General features: G+C 39.8%; 1 protein-coding gene across 1 annotated transcript in view; it reads left to right on the top strand.

Annotated features, from left to right (window-relative positions):
- Positions 1 to 12,312, top strand: part of LOC138059383 (probable ATP-dependent RNA helicase DDX47) — a 13,648-nt gene extending 1,336 nt beyond the window's left edge. The window contains exons 4-16 of the mRNA XM_068904976.1: positions 411 to 475; positions 1,251 to 1,322; positions 1,501 to 1,571; positions 2,298 to 2,345; positions 2,677 to 2,748; positions 3,814 to 3,872; positions 4,063 to 4,120; positions 4,626 to 4,708; positions 5,473 to 5,536; positions 6,630 to 6,767; positions 8,558 to 8,628; positions 9,100 to 9,229; positions 11,370 to 12,312. Of these exons, the coding sequence (XP_068761077.1) occupies positions 411 to 475; positions 1,251 to 1,322; positions 1,501 to 1,571; positions 2,298 to 2,345; positions 2,677 to 2,748; positions 3,814 to 3,872; positions 4,063 to 4,120; positions 4,626 to 4,708; positions 5,473 to 5,536; positions 6,630 to 6,767; positions 8,558 to 8,628; positions 9,100 to 9,229; positions 11,370 to 11,510 (1,072 nt within the window). The 3' untranslated portion in view covers positions 11,511 to 12,312. The remainder of the gene's footprint in view (positions 1 to 410; positions 476 to 1,250; positions 1,323 to 1,500; positions 1,572 to 2,297; positions 2,346 to 2,676; positions 2,749 to 3,813; positions 3,873 to 4,062; positions 4,121 to 4,625; positions 4,709 to 5,472; positions 5,537 to 6,629; positions 6,768 to 8,557; positions 8,629 to 9,099; positions 9,230 to 11,369) is intronic.
- Positions 12,313 to 12,545: the final 233 nt, after the last annotated feature.

Raw genomic sequence — 12,545 nt, 5'->3', positions numbered from 1 at the left:
TTTAGACATAATTTTAGTGGGAAAAGAAAGGTGAGTCGTTTTCTAGCTGCCCGTTCCGAAAGATTTCATGATGTATTGATTTAAATACAGAAGTATTGTCTACTCTTTATCCTGGGTTACCAGACAAAACGTGATTCGCCAGCTGGCGACCAGTTCTGAAAATCTTGTTGCCAGCACGCAATTTTTTGGTCGCATTGGTGACCAGTGAGTCGCAATTTCGAGCCCTGTAACTGTAAGCCGTTGCAAAGAAAGCCAGACATGAACAGGCCTTGCGTTAGACAGAGTAAAATCTATAGAGTTTCACTCCCAGGGGTCAATGGGTACGTAGATTAGTTGGCAATGGGTAAATAGCTTAGTTGGTTATTGCATTGAAAGCATTGGTTTTTAAAAGTTGCATTTGCCAATTTTAGGGAACTGGCTTTTCAAATTTCTGAACAGTTTGAAGCACTTGGTTCAAGTATTGGAGTCAAATGCGGTAAGTGTATATAAAAGAGTACACTATTCAATGTGATGGACAGACAATATGATAGATCTGTGTAAAGGATATTCACGGATGACCTATCAATGGCAAGTTTAAAATATTTCATTTATGGACACTTACATGTAATACCTCATCTGTATTCTCTAGTGTGTGAATGCTGTGAGAGGTGTCAAAGATGATAAGTTCTGTACATGTTTGAAGAGAGCCAATCTCAGGGCCAGGGGGACTACAAAATCTTTAGTCCTCATTATTGTTTTCATTAGGGGGTGAAGGGGCTTTAACAGAAGTTCCAGGATCCTACAGAATAACTGAGAATGACTTAGACTGTGCAATACTTAAAAAGAAAAGATGTGAAAATTAGGGTACAGTATGAAATAAATCAGTGTCAAAATTGCCTAATACACCAGTACATTTACTGTACATGTACATGCACAAGTAGTAATCTTGGATTATTGAAGTGCGTTTGACAGTCGCTTTAGAAGCAAAGGAGAAGAGAGGGGAAAGAAACAATCTGTTACTGTAGGAAAAAAACCAATCATGAGGTGCGCATCATCATCATTAGCCCAGAGGCCATATCAATGCATGTGTGATATACATGTACCAGTAGTTTAAGATGGTGCTGAAAATGCAGATGAATGAAAAAAGGAAAATTTGCTAAAGCTCATCTTACATGTATGCACAGGATAGCCAAGATTAGAAACTGCATTCTCTTAATGTCAAATGCAATAACTGTAGCAAACAAGCATTTTAAACTTTCCTTTTCGTACAGCTGTGATTGTGGGTGGAATGGACATGATGTCTCAAGCCCTGATGCTGGCAAAGAAACCGCACATTATAATAGGTAAGCATAAAGTACAGAGAAGGTCCACTGTGCTTACATTCATTAAAAGATGTGTTCAGTAATGGACATAAGTAAAGTCACAGGTGTGAAGCTCCCTTGGGAATAAACTCAGGATAGTTTTAATACAAGAGTACACTGAGCATTATACTCAAATACTTTTGGTGTCTATCACTTTCAGCATCTCCAGGAAGACTGATTGATCACTTAGAAAACACAAAGGGATTTAGTTTAAGAACATTAAAGTATTTGGTAAGTTTCTACCACTTTTCACTTTCCAAAAAGTGCTTTTAACACTTATATTAGCATCTGGTAGTTTGGACTACAAGCATCACTGTTTTGGGCATTGTCCCGATCCACCGACGAAGAACCAAGCTATTGCTCAGGACTACGCAGAGCTACAAAGAATGCCTGCACAACTTTACATGTATTACTTATAAAAACTCTAAGCACATCACTCAGCATTGTGCAGGATTTTGTGGACTTTAAGGAATTGTGCGTCATTGTGCAGGTTTGATCGAATTGTGCGGTCCTGCACCCGTGCACGCTATGAGAAGCACTGTAAATAAAGTCCCTTTCCTTTCCTTTTTCCTTTTACAAGTTTTGAGTTCTAAGCACAGGGTTCTCCCTAGTTTTCAGCACAACAGGTAAGGGACCTTTTCAAACCGGTAAAGCATTTGGTTAATGTTGGACATTCTGCAAAGGATAAGCGACTTCTGAGCGTTTGCAGGCAGTAATAAGTGCTCTTTACAAGTGGTAAATTTTACCGGTTACCACCTGATAAGGAGAACCCTGAAGCATGTGGGCTGGGTCTGCAGTTTACACAATTGTCAAGTAGGCAGAATCTCAGAAAAAAAACATGTGCTGGTCATCATATTGGTATGACAATCTACATGCATACATTTGTAGATTTCTGTGGAGCCTCTACAATAAAAATGGTGAAAAGATGGTATTTGTGTGTTTTGATTTTCTCTCTAGATTATGGATGAAGCTGATAGAATATTGAATCTTGATTTTGAAAAAGAGGTTGGTACATTTTGCTTTTTCCATAATTATTGTGTAACCTTTATGTTTTAAATTACTGGTAATCATGTCAGTAAGTTAATAATGACATTAATTAAAAGTCTCCATGTTTTTAATCTCAATTCCCCCATAGGAGAGACAAATCCTACATGTTTCCTTTAGCAATGGCTCTTCTTCATGTCAATGTTTTTATTGTCCTGAAGTAATAGTTCTATAGTTGTTTTTGCAGAAATCACTTTAAATTAAATTACATCGATTTCAAGACCTAATTTGGACAGTACTTTCATTTCCTAATGAAGCATGAATCCTGACATTCATTTTACATATTTTTCAGGTTGACAAGCTTTTGAAAGTCATACCCAGAGAAAGAAGAACATACTTATATTCTGCAACAATGACCAAGAAGGTAACTATTAATTTTTTTTCCAGGGCTCTCTCTTTAACCTTTTAAACCTGTCACATTTAATCATTTTATCTGCGAATCTATTACCGTATTTACCCGTGTATAAGTCGACCTTTTATGACCTCAAAAGAAGGTCCAAAAATCGCCCTCGACTTATACATGGGTCAAAGATTTCGAGCCAAGTTCCAGCTAAATAATTTATTCAAAATTAACATCATAATGTGGTCTTTGGGTATAACAAACGCAGTGGACGAAACACTTCAAAATGAATGTAAAAGCAATTTCAGTTGACATGAAAAAGGATTTGTTTTACTTAAATGTTGAAGATACTCACAAGCACAAATATGAAATAGACACTGGAAATTTTCGTTTTCCAAAGGCGGAAAGCTCTCAAAAACATTGTTGTTTCTTCAAATAAAACACGATCTTTCAATGGCTTAGTAACCTGGCGCAATACCTTGTGTTTGCGTGCAAGTACGATCGTCACTCGTGTTGCCTGAAAATGCTGGTTGGTAATGATTGTTTTTTATTCTTTATACAAACCTGGATGATTTAAATGCTTTTGCAAACTTTGTATTGTTTGGTTTATGAGTTTTTTTTCGTTTGTCATGTGAGAAATTATAAGTCAAGCACCAATAAACCTTGCACAATTCGCATCGTTTTTGAAGTTATTTTCAAAGATTGACTCCTGCTTCTGTGATGTTGTGCTTATCCTCTAAAGCCCTTTATCCTTGAACAACGAAACAGGTTAGTTTGAGGTTTACATGTTCGATTTTCTGAGAACTTTTTCGAAATTCAAGGACAAAATGCCCGCATATACAACAACCGTTGAACCACAAAACTATTAAGCGCTTGAGGCCCTTAATTTTTTGTTGAATCCACAGTTCCAGAAATCGAAGAATGCAAGATTAGTATCCCATGAACATTTAGCAAAGAAATTAAGAAATTGCTTTTTTTGCCATCAAAAATGGGGGGTCGACTTATACATGGGATCGACTTATACACGGGTAAATACGGTAATTTTTTTCGAGGATCATCATCAAAGGACAAAAATTTTGCTTATTTTAGGTTCAAAAACTTCAAAGAGCATCCTTGCAAAATCCAGTGAAAGTTGAGGTTTCAACAAAGTAAGTTCTAAGTTTAAAGGTTTTTTTTGGGTGGTTTTGGAGGTGAGCATTTAAAAGTAGTACTCTTATTTAGTTAGTAGTAACAACAGTATTCTTCTTCAATTTGCAAAATATTTGAGTCCAGCTTTAAAGTTTGTAATTGTGATGAAATTAATGATGAGCTCACCCTGTTTGCATTGCCTTTCTTTAGATACACGACAGTTGAAAAGTTACAACAAAGTTATTTATTCATTCCAAATAAATATAAGGTGGGGAAGTTTGCACTTTCTACCTGTTTTAGTAAGTGCAGCCGCCATTTAGGCCAATAAAAATCCTCTAAGATTTTTTTTTTACACCTTAATGTCAAGTAAAGCTGTCTCTAAAGCCGCGGCTACACGAGCGATTTTTTGCTCGCGCTGGTGATGCGATTTTTTCAAACTTTGTCGTGTCACCAGCGCAAGATGAAAATCGCACGTGTAGCCACCCTTGAACAGGTGACGCGACGGGTGAAAAAATCACAAGAAAAATGTGGCCAGAGTTGAAACTTTCGCGACAAAATCGCAGAGATAGTTGCCCATGTAGCCACCCTGCAACTGTTATAGCGCCCAGGTCTCTTGAAGTATGCAATTCACGCGGCCTTCAATTTGTCGCCAAAATTTGTCACAAGTGTAGCCACCCTGGCGCGCAATCTGAAAAAAATCACATCACCGGCGCGAGACAAAAATCACTCGTGTAGCCGCAGCCTAATGGTTATTGCCTTGTGTTCATCTTCAGGACTGCTATCTGGTTTTCATCCTCAATGACTTGGCTGGAAATAGTTTCATGGTGTTTTGTGGAACATGTAACAATGTGCAAAGGTAAGTAGATAAGAATAATTTTGTTCCTCACACTTTCAACCATATGGCTCAGTTGGTTGGGCATTGTAGGTTTACTGCTTGCCCAGAGGAAAAATACCGGTTCCTGTTTGTCAGTCTTGTTGGATGGGGTCAATATCTGGATGGGTGACCATCCAGGAATGTATCTTGCTGTGTCCACTCTGGGGAGTCGCCCTGGGTCATTTGTCATGAGCCATGCCTCCCACCTCAGCAATTGTATGATGGCTGAGTTCCAGTCAATCTCAATCTGACCCAAGGATTTTTCTCTGGGTACTCCAATTTTCCTTACTCATCCAAATCGACTCACAGCTACATGTAATTACAATCATAATATTACGGCTGAGGTGCTGTGTTTTGAGATCAGACATGGATGGTATAGCAGCTGCCCAGAGGCACCTTACAGTTGGTACACCTATGCTTTTGGCCCAATTGTGCGAGCATGGCCCTTACTGGACCTGAAAATACATATGTGTCCTAAAAGGAGCAGCCAGTTACATATTACATTTATATTGTGGGTTTGCATCCCGGTCACCCAAACACTCAGGAATATGTGGTGCCTTATAATGTGCTTACCTCTGCAAATGGTCAGACTTTCTAGTCTAAACGTAGTCTACATGTAGCAGACGTCAAATTAAAGAAGTCCAAGTTCTAAAAAGATTCGGATCCTGTTCTTCATGATAAGAATTCTTGTTGCTTATTTATATTTCTTGATGTTTTTTTTTTTTTTTTTTTCATTCTTTCTGCAGAGTGGCATTAATGTTAAGAAATCTGGGCCTTCAAGCTGTTCCTCTTCATGGGCAAATGGGTCAGGTACATACAGTTTTTCAATGCCCTTTAAAAATTGCGTTGTTCCCACGGAGTGTACGGTTGATGCCATCGCAAATTCATACCTGGGCGGAGAAAAAGACCATTTTGAATGTGGCTGCAGCGCGACTACAGTTGTACGTACATCGACGAGAACCTACATGACAAAATCATTCAGCGAGCGAAACAACAACTGCTTTGTGCGTTCATTTGGCGCTCGTTGTGCATATCGCTTCCGTGCTCCGCAAAATAATGATCAAATCACCTTATCTCGAATTTTATAGAAAACGCTATAGGTGACGTGTGTGTTTCTAAAGAAAATGATGCTGCGTCTGTGAGTCGAGCAACACACAAAAATTTGGTAAAATTCAAACGAGTTGATCAGAGAGGTCCATTGACCGCCATGCTGAGATTCGAGAACTACTTGCAGCCTTTCGACATCAGTTCGTGTATTAACAAGTTCGTCAAAAATGTAGAAGTGTTACGAACTGAGATAAGGACGGAAAAGTTGGTTTAACGTGTCCTTGTGTGGTGGTCCTGTTTTCTCCAATGAATGTCTCGGGCAAGCCGTGATATCTCAGGCTTACATGTAAGGTGTATGAGGCCCCTTAAGCCCAAAACAGCCATGGGAGTTTGGCGAGTGCTGGATATACAGCCCGCGGGGTACTCCCAGAAAATTTGGGTGGGGATGTGCGACCCTGAAACCCTTTCCCAACTTCAGACCAAAATAGTGATTTTCCCTATCCTTTTCCAGGCCAGAAATTTGATACCCTATATCAGATCTATTTTCAGACCTATTTCAGCTGTTACACGGTTGGCATAATAATTAAGGAAGAGCTTTTGTTGATGGTCTTATCGCCTATTGATGAAGAAGTTGCTTCTCTAAAAACATACCTAATTCAAGACTTGAATGCACAAACCATACATTACTTCAGACGAAAATGGTCAAAATCGATACCCTATTTCAGACCAAATGGCTAAAAAACCATATTTGGTGACGCACAAACCTATATAGCAGTCCCACTCCCCCATCCCGGCCCCCGCATTTACAGATACAGGAACAGATGTTGCTTGGTACCAATTCACTTTTTGTTTTTAGTCCAAACGACTCGGTGCTTTGAACAAGTTCAAGTCCAAGGACCGTTCAATTCTGATAGCTACGGATGTGGCCAGCAGGGGATTGGATATACCTCATGTGGATGTTGTGATCAATTTTGACATCCCAACACATTCAAAGGCAAGTACATGAAAATGCGTTGAGAGCATTCATTTCAGACGATGCCCGGATCGCTTAAGCTCGTTGACCTACTGCGCTTAGTTGGTCGAGCAGTGCATTGCGGTCACGAGTTCGAATACCGTTCAAGCGCGGACTTTTTTTGAGGCATAATATTGAAGGAAGCTCCGTTTTTACCCATAACTTAACTGACTATACGAAGCTTTAGCAAGAAAGTGGTCCCAACAAGGTGGCGCCGCGGACTGCAGTTTTGGCAGCAAGAACACTATAGGTTTTTTAAATAAGAACTTCCGAAACCAAAAGAAAATGTTTGCAATCGATGGGTTAGAACTTAAGCAGTGGCCAGCAAACTTAAGAAATCTAGGCTTGAGAGGGATTCGAAACCTTGACCAAGCAATTAGCGATGAACTGCTGTAGTAACTGAGCTGATAATAATAATAATAATAATAATAATAATAATAATAATAATAATAATAATAATAATAATAATAAAAAATGATGATGATAGACTACTTTCATAAATGGCGACCTCCTTTACATTCTTTTGTATTTATGTTAATTTTCGAGTTCATGTCTGCCTCCTCTTGAAAGCGAGTCTACATGTACGTGCGATGTTTTTCTTATGAAAATTAGTTTTCATTTATAATTTATTTAAAAGTAGAGCTAATACGCTTTGAAGAAGAGAAGACATTGTCGTAGAAGTAAACCACGTCATATTCGTATGATTCAACTTGATTTTATCGCGTTAATTGCACATAGCATACTAGACCCCGACTCGAGAATAATACTGCAACTATCTTCTCCTATTAAATATAATCATGTGCTTATAGTGTGAATCAAAGGTAATCAAATGTCAAATTGAATGTACTGTCCGGATGTACGTATCCAACAAAACGAATATATAATGCAAACCGTAAAGTTACGCGGCAGACATGAACTTGGCAGTGGCCTATTAGGCCTACAGCTGTACTGCCTTTATTTTCAAACAAACGTTCTTTTGAAATTTGCTCGTCGTAGCGAGACTAGAAAGGCTTATTAGCATTAAAACAGAAGAATATTTTATTTGGCCGCCATTATGAAAGAGGTCTATTATGATGATGATGACTTTACTAAAGTCTCAAGCTTAGAGCGACTTTCATATGACCTTGAAAAATAAACGTAAAAAGAGAATATATACAAAAATGCAACAAAAGAAAAACAAACGAGCGCGAATGGACCATATTCGTATTCTCAGTATGGGCCTGGAACTCGCTTGCATTGGGGGCAAATGTGGGAAAATCTTTTCAAATGCAAGCTATTGTAGTTCCTGTCCAATACTGAGAATACGAATATGGTCTATTTTAATTGGCTTAGCGAACGCGGATGCTAACAACGTCATCTCTCCATGAAACTTTCTGGAAAGCGATCGGCATTTCGCTTTGACTTCATTTGAAACGCAATAATGTGATTGGGCAATCGAACTGTTTACTGCCCATATTAGGAGTTTCCCTTGCGGGAATAAGGAGAAGCTTTGTTTAATCTTGCCAGACATTGGTCCATGAAACAAATTGCGAACACTTTTTCAAGGTCATACGAAAGTCGCTTTATCTGATTTAAATGCTACAGTGTTTGTGCATGTTGCTTATGCGCAGTCTTTCCGTCTCTCCTTTCTTGCAAGCTTCAAAATTGCGATTTATTTCTACACGTTACTATTTCTTTGCTGGTTTTATTCCCATTTTAGTAGTAAACAAATTATTAATCAAGTGGTAGGTTAATTTGAAGATGGTTCTCTCTGGTTTTTTGGTTTCTCTCAGGATTACATTCATCGAGTTGGGCGAACAGCCAGAGCAGGTCGAGCGGGCCGCGCGATTACCTTTGTTACACAGTAAGTGAAGTTTGGAATGATCATAACGTATGGAGATAGAGCGGTTTTCAATTGAGTGTCGAAAGTATTTGGCGAATTGCTTTGGTTTTGCATTACTTCACTCAGTGATTGTTTCAAAGTTCTCGTGCCACTTTTTTCAACCAATCAGAAGTGAAACCAAAACCAATCGTGACTTGCGCGTACACATTTTCCCGCGCTTTGTGTCGGCTACGTGTAATTACTTCGAGTTTTGATTAGTTTACTGGGTTGTCTTCCTCCTTTTGATTTGCCAAAGTAATTTCTTTGGTTTTGGTTTTACGACACTCGATTGAAACTCGCTCTAGAAACACCTCTATATACTCAAGGCAAACTTGCGCAAAAGAATCGAAAACTAATCCAAAACGATCTGAACTGAAAGAACCAGGTTTCTTTTTACGTGCAAAGAAATAAATTTCCTCACCAACGCAGAGATCGTTTGTCATTCATTTGCAGGTACGATGTAGAACTGTATCAGCGCATTGAGCAACTTATTGAAAAGAAACTTCCATTGTACCCAACAGTGGAAGATGAAGTACTGTTACTGATGGAGCGTGTATCGGAAGCTCAAAGATATGCAAAAATGGTAAGCCAATGCGAAAAGAATTAGTCAAATGCAGTTGAAACAGACGCCTGATTCACGGTCTGTGATAAATAACGCACCTGGTGCTAGTTCTTTGGACAAACTGGCGGCTTTAAACCCTTTCACACACTCACACTCCAAAATCATGTCATGGTACCAATATTTGTGGTGCCGGACACACCTCCATAGTTGAGCTCGGTACCCCCACAATTTCTGACACTGGTGTCTAATATGCCTTCTCTTTGTGCTGTTTACAAGCGGAAAGTTCACGGTGCCGTACCCGAAAAACATACGGTAGGTACGGTACCAAGATATCGGAGTGCCGTGCTAGAGTTTTGTTCCAGTGTAAAGCAGTCTTTTTATACAATAATTTTAAAAGCTGTTTTTCAATTAATATGTTGGAAATTGCTCCGCTCATGCCAATACTCAGGAAACAACCAAAATACCGGTGTTAACGAAGGGAATTCATGTTGCTTTTTTAAATTTGTTTTAAAGTTATTTTTATAGAGTTTATTGGAAATAACATAAAGTAAGTATAGATATCGCTTGATTTCGCCCGTAAGACGAGTGCCATTTGTAGTCTTTGAAAAAATTTACTCGTGCTTATCTAGATATCTTAGATTTCACCGGAAAAATCATGTGGTAAGATTGTCGTATGGCATCAGAAAAAAACACAGGCGTATCGCTCAATCACTCAAACATTGCGCCATCCGAGGCTCGCATTTGATTGGCTATCTTAGACTTCCTTTTATTATTAGCCAATCAGGGCCGGGCTGCTCGAAGCATGGTTAAATACCATGGAAACCTATAGGTTTTGATACCTGTTAACCACCGGCTAACGTAGCCGGCAAGCAGGCTCTTCTGTTGAAAGTGGCGCGCGGTCGAGATATAGGGGCTTGGTTACTAGTTTCAAAGCCCCTATATTTCGACCGCGCGCCATTTTGAACGGATATTTATCCACTTTACTCATCATACTATCCTTCCAGATGACTCGAATATATCGACATATAGGGAAGATGTCCGATTAGAAACATTGTCCTTGAAATGATAATTTATTTTTTGTTACGACAGGAGCGTACCCGCCGGCCGAAAATTCCGAGTGCTCCTATAATGAAAGTCGAGCCCGTTACCGGCTTCCGATTACAAGTTCGGATGCCCGACCACTGAACTGTAGGAGAGGAGCCAGGCTATCAAACTAGATTCGCGTGATGATTGTCCTGCTACACTGCAGGGACTGAAATTGTTCAAATGGTGCATTTTTGCTATTGTAATCACTAATGAATGAATGGCAAACGTGAACTCCCTTAAATTAAATGAAGAGATGTATTTTTTTTACTGCGATTTTCATTCTGCGGAATCTCACCTTCAAGCGCTAAGCGCTAAACTGCGTTTTGGCTTCCATCAATCAAATTTCCCAGCATAGAAATCGACCTCGTCTCCGGAAGTTTGGAGTTTTTGTTTAATTCACAGCTCGAATACCATTATGATATCTTTTTAGAGGTTCTTCAGTAAAAAGATTCGTAAATATTCCGTCGTTTTCCATCGGTGTCGATTTCGAATGTGTACGAATATACCGTGGGAACCATGCAAAGATGCCGATTGGTAAGTTATGTCATGCATCGATTGATTTCGTTTGATTGATGGAAGCCAAAACACAGTTTGTCCGTTGGCGCTTGAAGATGAGATTCCGCAGAAATAGGAAAATCTCGGTAATGTTGAATCTGGGATACTCGGAAGAAAACCAAGTGACCCTTGGCAGGAGTCAAATCAACTCATAGCCTCCCGATTCCCAATTTAACTCATAATTTCGGCTAGGGCGGTTTTCAGTTGAGTGTCGACAGTAATTAGCGGATTGCTTTGGTTTTGCATTACTTCACTCAGTGATTGGTTCAAAGTTCTCGCGCCACTTTTTTAACCAATCAGAAGTGAAACCAAAACCAATCGTGGCTTGTGCATGCACATTTTCCCGCGCTTTGTGTCGGTTACGTATAATTGCTTTGAGTTTTGATTGGTTTACTGGATTGTCTCCGTCCTTTTTGATTGGCCAAAGTAATTACTTTGGTTTTGGTTCTGCGACACTCGATTGAAACTCGTTCTAAGCATCCCTGTCCACCTCTTTGATATAAATTATCTTTCCACGCAGGAACAGAGGGAGATGCAGGAGAACAAGAAAAAAAAGAGACCGGTGGAGGAGGACAGTGTGAACCAAGAGATAACATTGCCGAGCAAGAAAAAGAAGTTTGGAGGAAAAGGCAAGAAAAATAAAGGAAAAAGAGGGAAATGAAAGATATGCCTTCGGGATTCTACCAACGGTACAATTGAAGCTCAATCGGTGACCTTACTTGGTGCTGAATACGGCTCGGTCTTCATTTGGCTTCCAAGAGTTTGAGCAGCCGTGCGTTCGCTACTTCCGTTTTGAGTGAAAGGAAAAGAAACTGCATGAGTTATGCAAAAATACAGTTGAACTTCGGTTCAACAAGTGGCAGGGCGCTGGAGAAGTTAATTCATTTTATGGGTTTTTGCGTTCCGTCAACGTTCTGTTTCAAACATTTAGCTGTAAATGCATGGGCTCAAGAATTTCGTTGTTTGTGCCGATAACATAGTGATACTGAGGTTCGTTCAAACGAGGTTTCACTCAAAGAGGTAGATTAGGTTTCCTGATCCTCGCCCTCGTTTTTGTATCACATTCTATGAACAAAGAAAGGGGCCATGCTCGCAGTGCATACTGAGCTTTCCTCAATGCTTACATCAAATAGAGATATCGGTAAGCAGATACGGACATCGTTGACTGAATGTTTCATGTATTTATTCGGGATAGACTTAATCTCGTGAGGGAAGAATCGCTATTTACCTCTTTGGCTTGTTTCACGTCTCAGTATTTGTTATTTCAGGCCAGGAAGTTAAAACCTCGAGTGTCAGTATTTCCAACCCAGAGAATAAGCCGGTTTTTCCCCGGACAAGTCCTGAAGTTCCTTCTCTAAGTTTTCCGACACCGAGTGTAATTCGTATGTAGGTACAAGATTACAAGTCCGATCAAGCATGCAACGCTTGAAGGAACTCAGTGCTAGTAAGCCTGGGAAATCTTAATGAGGCCGCTTTCCATTTGACAAAGAACTTGCCGGCCAGACCGGCCATTTGGAAGGACTATCTCTACGGCGTCTGCAAATTAACACACTTCGAGGATAATATACTTGCCCTAGTTACACGGCGGCCATATTGTCCCGGGAGACCAAAAATGCTTTGTTTTACCACGCCAAGCCTCACCCCCATGGATTCCACTGCGAGGCTTGGCGTGGTAAAACAAAGCTCTTCTGGTCTC

Source organism: Montipora capricornis, chromosome 8 (genome assembly GCF_036669925.1).
Source record: "Montipora capricornis isolate CH-2021 chromosome 8, ASM3666992v2, whole genome shotgun sequence".
NCBI lineage: Eukaryota > Metazoa > Cnidaria > Anthozoa > Scleractinia > Acroporidae > Montipora > Montipora capricornis.
This window is presented reverse-complemented; position numbering and strand designations above follow the sequence as displayed.